Source organism: Colossoma macropomum, unplaced genomic scaffold (genome assembly GCF_904425465.1).
Source record: "Colossoma macropomum unplaced genomic scaffold, Colossoma_macropomum, whole genome shotgun sequence".
NCBI lineage: Eukaryota > Metazoa > Chordata > Actinopteri > Characiformes > Serrasalmidae > Colossoma > Colossoma macropomum.
The window spans coordinates 24,260,512-24,273,484 of record NW_023494786.1 but is presented as its reverse complement, the minus strand read 5'-3'; the positions used below and the strand labels follow the sequence as shown (position 1 = coordinate 24,273,484).

Here is a 12,973-nt window from a genome sequence, read left to right as displayed (position 1 = left end):
AAATTATACACTGATTAATTTGTGAACTTTGTGCTGTTTGAGATTAAATCTAAAGGTCACAGATATTTCTGCAAATTGCCTCTAGTTGTGTATAAAATGCCCCTGAATCTCAACTCATGAGGGCAAAAGATATTTCCTATCCTGCCTGGCACACATCCTTGCTTAGTGTCCCTGGCACAACATAAATAAAAAGCGACTTTAAATCATGGAAGCCTACAATAAGGCGACAGACAAAAAGTACAGTGGGTCTGCATGTGACGTTTCTCTTTGTATGTGAGGGGCTCAAGAGGCCCAGCTGTGGTGAACCTGGGAGCTTCTGCAGTCTGTGTGTGACAGCAGCAGTTCTTAGTCTACCTGAACCCTGCTGATCTCAAAAGATTGGCTTTAGCTTCAAAAGCCAGTATCCTTCAGCCAATGCTTTGTTCAGATTTTACACGTGTCTGTAAATGCTGCTCGGGCAGTCTGAATAGCTTACATATTTTGTTTGCTGCACTGATTTCAATGGCGTTGTGTTTTCTGTTAAATCAGCATGCTCACCTGATAGTGACAGCAAGTCATGCACAGCAGTGAATGTCTCTGTGGTACTTTATAGTAACAGAACTGTAAAGTGCAGTAAGAAATAACTTTCCAATTATGGGAGGTAATTCACAATACATTTTTTTTTAAAGAGGCCTATCTGAGATCTTGAGTTGAAGGCAGCACAAAAGACATACTGATAAGCATACTAAAAGACAGCTTTAGAGAAACTCTCCGGGACATCTGTTATGTAGTCTTGCAGGTTGTTTGCACGATATGACCCGCCCAAATGCTTCATCTCTGTTTACTCAGTGCTACCAGACAGGTATCATGAACTCTCAAAGAAAAGAAAGTCAACTGATGGTTTTTAGTTTTACAGATGTGGCAGTTGTAAAACAGACTGTGCAATCTGCAGAACACTTTCAGAACTGTATCTGAGTGTATTTTATTATCTATCCATCTGTCTATTGTGTCTCTTTTTTAAGGCTTTGGTGTCCTTAGACTTGTTAGCATATTAAATGTTCTTGTTTCCTGTAAGTTTTATTTGTTTCTCTCTCTCTTTCTCACAGTGAACAGTCACAACCATTTAAAGGACTTCATGCTGGTGGTGTCCATAGTAATTGGTATGGGTGGCTGCTGGTTTGCTTACATCCAGAACCGCTACTCCAAAGACCACATGAAGAAGATGATGAAGGACCTGGAGGGTTTACAGAGGGCCGAGCAGAGCCTTCATGACCTGCAGCAAAAGTGAGAGCATAATCTTTTGTTCTTGATGGTCCTTTTCAGTTCATTTTGACCTTTATTAGATGGTCCACATTAACCAAGGCAAGTCTTACCACCATGTGAAAACATTTAACAGGCTTCTACAGTGCGAACAGAATGCTTGCATTCGCTCCTTCATTTTTTAAAAAATATGTTACAATTTTGATTTAGGAGCACCCATAAGAACAGATTTTGACCTGTATAGCCTACCACTTCAATGTGTGAACTCAAACGTACAGATTTTTTTCAAAGATGTGTCCCACTGGTCTGGAATGCTACTATATTTACAAGGTGTGATGGGAAAATCAGCCTATTGGCTCATTGTACATACAATAAGCCTAACTAACCTGCTACATAACTAACCTGTATAGCTGTCATGGTTAATTCAGAACTGCTGGTTTACTGAAAGGCTCAAGTCTTTTGTCTTGGCTGTGGTCTCATGGCAGTAAATGTAAATCTCAGGGGTTAAAAACTGTTTTATTGTAGGGGCGTCACAGATTTTTTATTTGACTGCATTGATGTTAAAACTAGGGGAAAATCCATTTTGCGTAGGCATGCTGTAAAGTTGCAGTGGAGAGCAGCTTGCCTACTCGCATATTCTGTCTCTTTTCTTTGGGTCAGATCAATTGGCTCAGCTCACCAGTAGAGTAGGCCTGTTTTACTTGGTTTGTTTTAGAGGTCTGCATGAGTAGTCACCTACAAACAGATTATAGGCTGAAACTTAGTACATCAGTATCTACATACAGCAAGTGGCTTAGGTACATAGAAGTGGCTGATGTTCTGGTATTACATCTGGATGTACAGTGCTGGTCAGTGGGAACTCTTTATTTTAAGGCAGTATGCTTTTATCGACTGGGTAGCATTTCATGAAGTTGAGCCGTCATGTTTTGTCAGATACTTGCCTAGAAATACTGAACAAATGCCTAGAAAATACTGAAACAAGGCTAATGAATAGCAGAGCTTTTTTCTGCTCATTGTGTGATTTGTTTGCTTTGCAAGGCCATCAGGCTTACTTAATGACTCAGTACGTGGCAGCATGCAATGGTGGAGTTTTACTTATAAATCACTGATGATTATCTGAGGGAAGGACTGTCAGGGATGGAAAGGAAGAGACCAGTAAACTGTTTAAACCTATTATTTGCTAATCTTCCTCATCTCTGTGCAATGACCCATGTTCTTACTGTGGCAAATAAGGATATTGTGAAACTATTAGGTTAAATGTTTCCTGAGAATATGACACTGAAATGCCCTCTGTCAAATCCCTTATAATACCAGCAGTGGCCTTTAATACCACCATGTCCTGATCTGCTTTCCACATAGACACAAAGTCTGTCACCTTTTTGAGAGACGGCAATGAGAGTATATGGAACGAGTGGAAAATATGTAATAGGCCTGAGTGTAGGAGGACGCCCAACCTGTTGTGTTATGAAGCAGCAGCCCATGACACATTCCACTGCTCAGTTGAATAGCAGTTTTCAGAACTGAAGAAATTTTTACAATATTTGTTGACACGAACATGAACTGTTTCAGCTTTTTAACACTGAGTGGAAAAATGTGTTCTATTCTGCTCCTTCAGTAAAAAGATTTTTCAATGCTGCCTTTTGATATGCAAAGAGAATTATTTAACAAAGCCAAAAATGTTTTTTTGTTTTTTTTTTGTGTGTGTCAAACTACCATCTTTGTGTAAGCAAACAAATGAATAGGAATATATTCTTATACCTCATTTGCCTTTTATTGTTTATTTTTGAAACAAATTGGTCCTTAGTAATCTGAATTTCGTTCTGATTGTGCTCCCTCTGGAAATATCACAATGCATCCAGCAATAAAAGCAACATGGTACCTCTTTATATAGTAATAGAAAACTTTACTGTGGCCAACATGGACACACACTCGTCATAACTTCTGCGGGGGCAGATGAGTTAAAGGGGACAAGCCAAAGTCTCTCAATGCATCACCAATGATAGGTTAGGTAAGGCTTTTGAGAGAGAATAACAACAACAGTTAACAGTTTAACAGTTAGAAACTGTTATTAAAGGTGGTTAGGAGGGGAAAAAATCCCAGCACATTATTTATGACCTGGAGCCAGTTTGTGATGGGCAGCATGTGAAAGAGAAATGTTCACAGAAATCAAATTATCATGTTTAGTTTGCTACAGCTATGGATAGGGTGTGAATCTGTGATGTTAGTTGCCATGAAACTACTGGTTGTGAGTTTTAAAGCTGATGCTGATACAATTTCACAAGAAGAAAGTGGGTTCCAGTTACGTAGCATTGCACAGGAAGAAAGTGGGTTTTGTGGGTAAGGTTATGTGAAGTTTGAGTAAAAACTTTTATGTTAATAATAATTGTAAATGTCTTTTCCCCTGAAGGCAGTCTAATATGCTACTTAATAAAAAATAGGCCTATTATAGGCCTAGTAGTTGCTTGATCACATTTATTTTAGCTGATGGACTGTAGTTATTTTCCACAGTTGTTAGGTTTTATAATCAAATGTTTACTCTGCAGCAAATAATGCAAACTGGGTGTACCTTTTTCCTTTGGGTTGAGGCAAATACATGTAAATAAAAGAGCAAAAAAAAGTAATGTCATGAAATTAACCTCCCAAAAAAAAAGTGTTTATTTAGAGGACAGTGGTGAGCAATGTTTGTTTGTTTGTTTGTTTGTTTGTTTGTTTGTTTGTTTGTTTAAGCCCAAGCTGTGTATGTCATCAGTTGGGACAGCTAGGGATCAAATAATCAGCTAATTTGGCCACTTTAAGCTCATACTTTAATAGTTGCATGCAGTGAACAAAAAAAGACAAAACATTTTTATTTATTTTTTTATTTTTATTTATTTAATTATTATTTATTTATTTTTTTAATTATTTATTTATTTTTAGTGGTCCAGCCAGTCTTTCTGGTAACAGAACAGTGTCTCGCATGTTTGAGTAGAAAGGTGCAGCAGCAGCCACCAAGGATGAAGCTTCATAATTGAATAGTTCCAGTTCCGGCTGAAACTGCAGAGGCACTGGAAAATTTTCCTTTTTCCCTTCCGATTGTGTTTGTCATGATTGCAGAAGTTGAGTCAGGTTACAGTATTACAGCATTTGAGCCATTTCCTGTGTAGGTGTAATGACGTACTACACACACACACGCACACAGTCCTGAGAATATTGGAAAACGGCCACTAGAGAAAATATTTCTAGGTTCACTCAGTCATAGTAACAGGCTTGCCTGATGCAGGCATGAAGGCTTTATGACCTTCACTTTTAGATCCCCCATCTAACGAGATTTTTTTTTTCTCCAGAGCCTTTGCTGTTGCCATAGCAGCTTCTTTTTAGATGAACAAGCAGGTGCTTACAATAAAGCATCTGTGTTGAAAATGGGCTTGGCCATGAGAGTTAGGAATATTTTACATAAATGTTCTCTAATCTGCAGAGGCAATTATATATATTTATATAAAATTTATAATGGTATATTGTTATTGGTATACTTTGTTTTTAGCAGTATTGATAATAGACACTATATCTACATCATTCTGAGACCATCACAGTAATAAGTTAACATTAAGTAATAAGTTAACGTTATTGATGCAAACTTCCAAATATGTGGGTAATATGGTGATATTGAATTTTATAAGTACCACCCCGAAGATTTCTTTTGTGCTGTTTGAACGGCAGGGTAGTCTCTGCAAGCATAGAGCTCTCAAAATTGAGACATTTTGAGTGTCTCTTCATTGGCCAGTAGTGCCATTTGTGCCATCTGTGACGAGGGGGGAAGAAAGATAGATAAGAGGATGCGTCATAATGAGATAAGCTATATCACTAGTTTTGATGAATCAGGTCATTGTTAATGTTGCAATTATATGTGGATTGAGTACCGTTTCCTTACATAATTGAATAGAATGAGTCTGATTGGTTGCAGTCACTGCAGGCAAAGTGATTCAACTTTGTCAAAGCACTCTGATTTATTTTATCCGCTAGCTTTTATTTGAAACAGACTCACCTGGGTTCCATTGCACTATTTGTGTTTGCATGCATCTGGTGATGAGAAGAGAAGGCTATTTTGGAAAAGAGGTAAAATGACAGGGTGGGGAAATGGAAGACAGTAAGGACAATACTTGACGTTCTTCTGTTGAAAGTGTAAATCAAGTTTTGTTTTAACTTTGTGCTTATATTAACATTTTATGCTTTGTATGCAAACTCTGTCACTGTGTTATTATATTAGTAATCAAGCAATCTACCCGTTATTTTTGGTAATTAATTGAGTAATCTTCGGCCAAATGGACTTGCCCACAATAATTCATGCCAAAATAGTCTTTTCCTCAAGATTCCCTCAAGATTCTTGCTTCCATGATTCTAATGGTTATTGTAAAAACAAGTAAACGTTCAAAAAATAAAATATGTATATATTAAATAGTATTGCAAGTGCGTATAAATGGGTGTGTCCATTAGGCTCTTACTTTTTACTGTCAGATACACCTCAATTTCTGGGCAACACCTGATTTCCTTAGAATTACATACCCACAGAGGTGTGATTTGGCTCAAGATCAGATGTTATTGCGAAACATGACCTGAGACTTGTTGAGACAGAAGGCCAAGCACACTGAGCATTACATTGTTCGAAGGTTTAGGTCTGCAGTACTCTCTGTTTAGGTCATAAATTGAACTGAGGGATTTATTGTCAGGGATATTATATTAATAAAACTATATATTAAAAAAAATAATGTGAGGGCAAATGTTAAATGCTTATTGTCTGATTAGTGGATGGCTTTATTGTCTAGAACAAGACACATATTGCAGTACTTGCGCCTCTTTTTGTTCCAGTGCACGTGGCTCCAAAAGCCAAATACTCATTGTTGTATTTTATCTTAATCTTTTGTTTACATTTGACTATTTATGATGGTTCGTCACTTAAATGTATCTGTTTTGTTTTGCTCCAGATGTGTCTGTTTAAAGTCGGTGAATTTGATGTCCGCTTTGATCACAGTTGGCTTCCTAGCAGCACTACTATATTAAAGTTCCTATTAGTTATGTTTTATGTACTCTTTGTGAGCTCTTTTTGGCACAAAAACATGTAAAGAAAATTCATCTGAAGAATGTGGACTTTTAATCACTTTTTAACTTTGAGAAAATATTTTGGTGGCCTACATGCAATAGCCCCAGAGTCCATTTGTGTGCCATGGCTTATAAGTTGCTCTAATTTCTAAAGCTAATGTCTAAAACTGTTGAAAAGTCTTAGAAGATTCTTTACTGTAGAAGTTCTCATATGAACTTACATTGTTTAAAATGTCATGAATACAGTGATTAAGTGCTGATTAAAGAGGTTTACTTTGCATTCTTAAGAGTAGCAGTATGTGGATGTGAGAGATTGGCCAGTAAAGATTATGAAAGAAAGTGCTAAATATTATTTTCCAAATGTTGGAAATTGTAAACCAGATGTCTCCCAATCTTTTATAAAAACAGAACTTCTTTTTTGGATTTTGATTCTAGGCTCCGTTGTGTAGAAACTGTACTAGTCTCCTCTTTTTTTGCTGGTAAAATTTAACTGATGATGACAGATGCTTAAACATAGTCAGCAGCCGTTTGCATTTTTGTTATGCTTCTGATATACAGCTTGGATTAATGCAGGCTTTGTTTGTGAAAATTGTGTAGAATAATTGTAAACATTGATTGGCAAGGCTGTCATAGGCATTGTAATGAAATGTGAAGATTGTCATTTATTGCAGTTATTGCACTTATCGGAATTCTGGTGCTCAGTTTACATTATTTAAACATGTATGTTGCTTATACTGTCTAAGTGCATGTGCTTATGTGTGGTGGATAGTAAATGGCAAAGGTCACAGTTTCGTGTATTAGAAGGAGTTCAGATTGCTAAGCTTTTCCATCTTGGTTCTATCCTTGGATCATCTTACACTAGCCCTTTTACCCCATTGCTGCTTTATTCTCTTACCCCTTTTAAGCCTTAGGAGCTCCTTATTGCCCCCTGCTGGCCAAATGATCATTTGCTTTTACTGCTTTGTCATATGTTGACACAGAGTCGATTCTATTTCCTGGACAAACATCATTAGAATTTGGAGAGGTGTCAATGTTATTAAAACACAAGTCAATAGATCTCTTCTAACAGATCTAACAGAGATGTGAATTGGGCTGCAACCAACTAACCAACCAGTTAATCACAGTTACTACTTTTCATTATTGTTTTTCCTATAAGGAAAAAAAATATTTGTGTTAAGCCCTCCTTAAATAATGTTCTTCTTTTAATAAGAAGATACTCTGTAAAGTTTGTATAAAGAAATATTTAAAGTATTACAAAGCTATGTGGACTTTGCTATTTATCAGATTTTCCCTGAAGTGATTATTGTTAACTAATCCATTAGGTAATGTACTTTTCTTTGTTTCTTAAAGTGATGGAATCCAGTAGCAAGATTTTTTTTTTTTGAGTTTTTTAAAAAAATAAATGAAACTGTAGTGCTCTGACAACTTTTCCACCCCATCACGCCCACTGATTTAAAAATGAATGTTGAATTCAAGGAACTGAAAACAGTGTAAAGAAATTTCAAGCAGTCTCCAGCATCAGATATGACATAGCTATATGTATTAACTACCTTCTTCCTGTGAATTTGAACCACATCTAGGTGAGACTGCGGAACTCTTAACAGCAGGAAATTGTCAAAGCTGCACTAATCATTAACTAAAGAACTGACTTGTTGGCTATTTGTTGTATCATTCTGATGGAAAAGGCTTAAATCAAGCAAAAATAGGCTTACAGATCATGCAGTTTGATATCAAGGCCCAGGAAAATGTCAGTGCTTTAAAGAAAAGAATGTGATAATAAGACAAAAACTGAAGTGTGTTTGTTTTCTATCCTCTGAATTTGGTCATATGACCTGCCTCCCAGGCATGCTGAATTCATGTCTGACAGACAAAGGCTGTTCCCATGAGGGAGTTTTATCTCTGGCTTTATATAGGCATGGCAGAGGCATTCAGGCCAGCATGGGTGTGCTTGCTGCTGCCAAGGAAAATCGTTAATCCCGTCATAGCTGCGAGAGGCCATATCTGTGTCGTCACGCTCCGCTTCTTCCGCCTGCCATGACTTCAGGTTATTTTGACCTTCCTCTTCTGTATAGTGGCTCCTCTATGGCCATGCCTCCGGTTTCAGCACTTGTTGCCCTGGTTGCAGCCCTAAGCAAAGTGCAATTAAATAGTGAGAAGGAAACGTTTCCGTGGACTTCGTCAATGGGCTGCCATCCAGTTTCATCAGGCAGTCATCACATAGTCTTAATAGAAATGAAATAAAACCTTATACTCTGCCTTTATGTGATGTCCCCCATTAAATTACGTAAGAATGCAAAACTTCGTACACTTTAGTAAGAGAATGTGTTGTGTTGTTCAATTAAAACACAAGTTTTTATAAAATAATTATGGTTAAACCTACTCAAAGAAACAGTGATGGGTTGTCAGTTTGTCAGGTAATGGTAAATTCTACTGGTCTCTCGTACAGTATTTGGTTATAATTATACATATTTATATTACACCTCATTGGCTTTTTTCTAATAATTTGCAGTACTGTACAAAAGTCTTGGGGACCTAAGCAAATTGTTTAAAACTATTTATTAAGCTACAGTGTGCAAGCTGTTAGTGTTTATCATATATCTCGACAGTAAATATGATTTCAGCAGTAAAAACAATACACACAGGCGAAAAATACACTAAAAATAACAAATTTCTTATTTGAGACATGTAATTGAGATGATGTCAGCTTGTTAGAACACACAGCTTCACCTCATTGCCAGCAGTAAACGCATAGATTTAGCAAAATCCATCATTACACCCGATATTGCGTAATGAAGGACACAGTTAGCTAACCCAGGTATTTGATGATGGCTACAATACTTGGCTGAGTATTGAGAGAGCTATAGAGATGGTGAAACATACACACTATCATATGACAAATTGCGTTGTTTTGTGTAAATATTTATTTATTCTAAAATTGCTTGTTTTCAGAGCAAATAAATGGCTGTTGCCAAGATAATTAGCTTTTTAAATGGACATTTCTCAGGTGCGCAACACTTCTGTACAGTACTATATGTTTAAAAGCTTACATCTGGTTTGTTTTTGTTCAGTTAGTTTTTTTGTTTTGTTTTATCCTAAAAAACAACAAAAATAACAATTACTAATATAATAGATTGTGGCAGTTTATTACCTAGTAATAAGCTGACTTTGTGTGCTCTACTGTGATGCCGTTTCCCATTGCAGATTTTAGATGATTAAAATTTACATGCAAATTTAAGTAATGATACCAGAGTCATTTCTGTAGCTAAGTACTGGGCTAGTTAAATAAAGCTTTGTGAGATTTAAGGACTTCCTACCCCCTGTAATGGGAATGGGCTGTAGGTTGTAACTGGACTGTTCATATAACAGCAGTTTTTCTCTTCCTCCTTTTTCTCTTCCTTGCTTACAGTTCTCTAACCTCTTTAAACCCAGTATGCCCTCTGAAGCAGGAAGCATGTGTGCTGAAGGAAACCTCTACCAGGCAAGGCTACCTCAGGGTTGCTGCAGAGCGTCTGAGACACGATTAATGAGGACAGCTGTAAGCATAGCAACTAGCAAAATAAAGTGAAGCTTAGCATTGGAAGAAAAACTTGTACAACCTTGACCATGAATGAAATCTTGAGCATGCAGATTTTTTCAGCAATGTGTTCCATCAGACTTATCACAGCATATGCAGTGCTTCGTCTGTTTGATCTGTTTTCATGTGTACACACTTTTGTGTTTGCTGCATTTTGTGGGTTTTCTTTCACTAGATACTGCTGTAAAGAATAGATTTAGCACCGTGTGAACTAGGCTGTATATTTTGAACTCGTTATTGCTTACCGATACCACAAATGCATGGAACCTCAAGGTTTTTGGTATAGCTTTGTGCTTATCAGGGGACAGTTGATAAGGAAGTGAACTTTTGACTGACTCTACAGAACGATGTGAAGTGTTCATTCAGCAAACATTTGTAAAGGTCCAACCACTGACAGCTGGATTTCACTTTTGAACACATGAAGTAGCTGTTTCTTTGTTAATACCTTACGTGTTTATTTGCTGCAACATGATGCAACAAATGTTTTTTTCTGTATTTATGTTTCTGCGAAGAAAATGCCAGCATTGCGAGCTACAGAAAAAAAGCCAAACCAAACACAACCAACTATGACTTTACAAACGTTACTCTGTTTATTGTAAGAATTTCATGTGAAATGTTATGTTGTCTGTGAAGGTTGTCAGTAGTAACCCAAGGCATCTGTACTTGTGGCATAGCCTTGAAGATGTCTCACTGCTTGTCTCAGGGGTTTCATCAGTACAAATGAATCACTGTTTTTAAAGATTTTCTTGACAGCGCTGCTCTGCCCTGGCTTTTCATTGGTGTTAAAGCTATTATTTTGTTGCTCAGGCTGCGGATTGCCCAAGAGGAGCACCGCACAGTGGAGGTGGAAAAGGTGAATCTGGAGCAAAAACTCAGGGACGAGATTAACTCTGCCAAACAGGAAGCACAGAGGCTGCGAGAGCTGCGAGAGGGCACAGAAAATGAGCTCAGCCGACAGAAGTATGCAGAAGAAGAGCTGGAGCAGGTAAGAGTGGCTTAAAAACCCATAAAGGCATAGGTTCCTATATTGAGCTTTTCTTTCACTTAGTAACACTGTCCCAGTCTGGTTTTGTTCTTTAAACCTCTTGTGCAAGGCTTGTGACTAGGGCTGCACAACATATTGGGTATTAGTTGTTATCGCTGTATTGGCCTATTTATTGCGATATTGATATTGTAGAGAGATGCAGTATGAAAATTATATGTTGTAACCATTTGAAAAATTGTTTATATGCAGTGAACATCATGACCAATCTCTGATGTTCCCGTTGAATGTTTCTAAGGGAGATTTTTGAGGAATGAAGATGTCTGCATAAAGAGTTTTTTGGCGAAACTGCAGGCAAACCCTTAAGCACTTTGTTTAAACAAATGCTGATGCTTTGAAGGCCATTTGGTGTAAAGTGATAAAAAATGAAAATTATAGGAATTGAAACGTTTCTCTTTATTGCTGTCAGAATAAAACCTTTTTTTTTCAAAATTGAAACTTGGCAAGAGAAAAAAAAACACTCTTAACTTATAATGGAATTTATATAGCGCTCATTATTTCACACAAGTCCTAACTTACTAAGAATTTTTTTTGGGCGGTGCTCAGGAAATACAGAGACGCATGAAGTGACCTTCCCCACTTCCTTATTATTCCCAGGAGCCGTTTCCTGCAGAGATGGGGTTTTATAGTGGTGTGAGCAGACATACTGTATTAATGTGATTGTAACCTAGATGTCCAGCGAGGTGTGACATGGAAATGAAAAGAGCCTTAAGTAATGCCCCTGTAGACCTCCTAACACATTGAGAGCTTTGAATGACAAAGATCTGATGTTTTTCAGTAATGTACATATAGTTAATCATTTAGTGGTGATTATTGTTGCCATGTCATGGAGACTATACCTTAAAAAAAGTGAAAGGTTACTTCTTGAAAATGACATACTAAGTTTCATTCTGAGGGTCTATGAACAGTCCGATCAGTATGGCTGATGAGGCGGGAAAAGTAATCAAAGTTCACGTTTTAACTATGCCCCCTCAGCTCGGTAGTAGGCTGTTTAGAGGGCCTTGTAGTTGATTATGATGATGGCTCGCAAACTACTAAAGTTAAATTGGCTGTTAGGCTTTTTAAAGGATCTAATAAGGAATGTTTGTGATAAAGTTGAAAATGCAGTGATTCTGCCAACCCATTTAAAATGTAGGAATTACTTAGCTAACGATACCCATTGCTAACGTTAGATATAGGTATTCACCTTGATAGCAGGCTAGATAAATTGTCCACTCTACAAAACAGAGAGCAACATAAACTGAAAGGAATATGATTCATTGATCAGCTAATAGGGTCACCTTAGGAAGATATTAGTTTGCTAGGAAATATACATCACAATCTAGAGTATTAAAGTTACCCCTCTTATCTAGCTGGTCTTAGTAAGACACCTAGCTAACTGATATCCAGCTTAATTAGGTAATATGCCTAGGGCCAGCTTCCAAGGCTGAGATAAAGCCTAAGCATAGACTAAAAAGAATTTCCAGTCACCACTGATGTTGCAGTTCAGCCCAAATCTAGGCTTAATCCACGCCTGGGAATAAAGACCCTAATCTGCAAAGCAGCAAGCTAGCTTCCAGAGTAGCAAGATTAAATTAACTAGCCACTTAACATATATTTAGTCTCCAACTGCAGTAATTTCATAAATTACTAGATATTTAAGACATCTGAGATTACATTATGGTTTTAATCTCTGTGTTAAGAAGTATGTATGTAGTTTGACATGCATGTGATGATACTAATTTAGATTACCAAAGAATGCTACATTTTTAAATTGTTAATTTCAGAAAGGCTGAGAATAACTGCAGTGTGACAGGAAGTGGCAATGAAGCGAAGATAGAAACAGCACAGAGAGATGGAGACAACAGCAAGGCACATAGCTGCAGAGAGAGTATTTCTAATATTGGTATACTGCAGTAAATGCATGTTAAGATGTTAACATGTTGGAGCCTCTTGTTTCTTTGTACTGCTTTTCCCCCTCTCATGATCTCAGAATTATGTAGCACAATATGTATCCTGTAATCATACAACTTTCTCATATACATGTAGCGTACATAGTAAAGTCA

General features: G+C 37.2%; 1 protein-coding gene across 3 annotated transcripts in view; it reads left to right on the top strand.

The window, feature by feature from the left end:
• stim1a (stromal interaction molecule 1a) overlaps window positions 1–12,973 on the top strand; it is a 45,274-nt gene that overhangs the window by 21,149 nt on the left and 11,152 nt on the right. For all 3 annotated transcript variants that reach the window (XM_036564506.1, XM_036564523.1, XM_036564512.1), the window contains exons 7-8: window positions 1,086–1,263; window positions 10,694–10,871. In XM_036564506.1, the coding sequence (XP_036420399.1) occupies window positions 1,086–1,263; window positions 10,694–10,871 (356 nt within the window). The remainder of the gene's footprint in view (window positions 1–1,085; window positions 1,264–10,693; window positions 10,872–12,973) is intronic.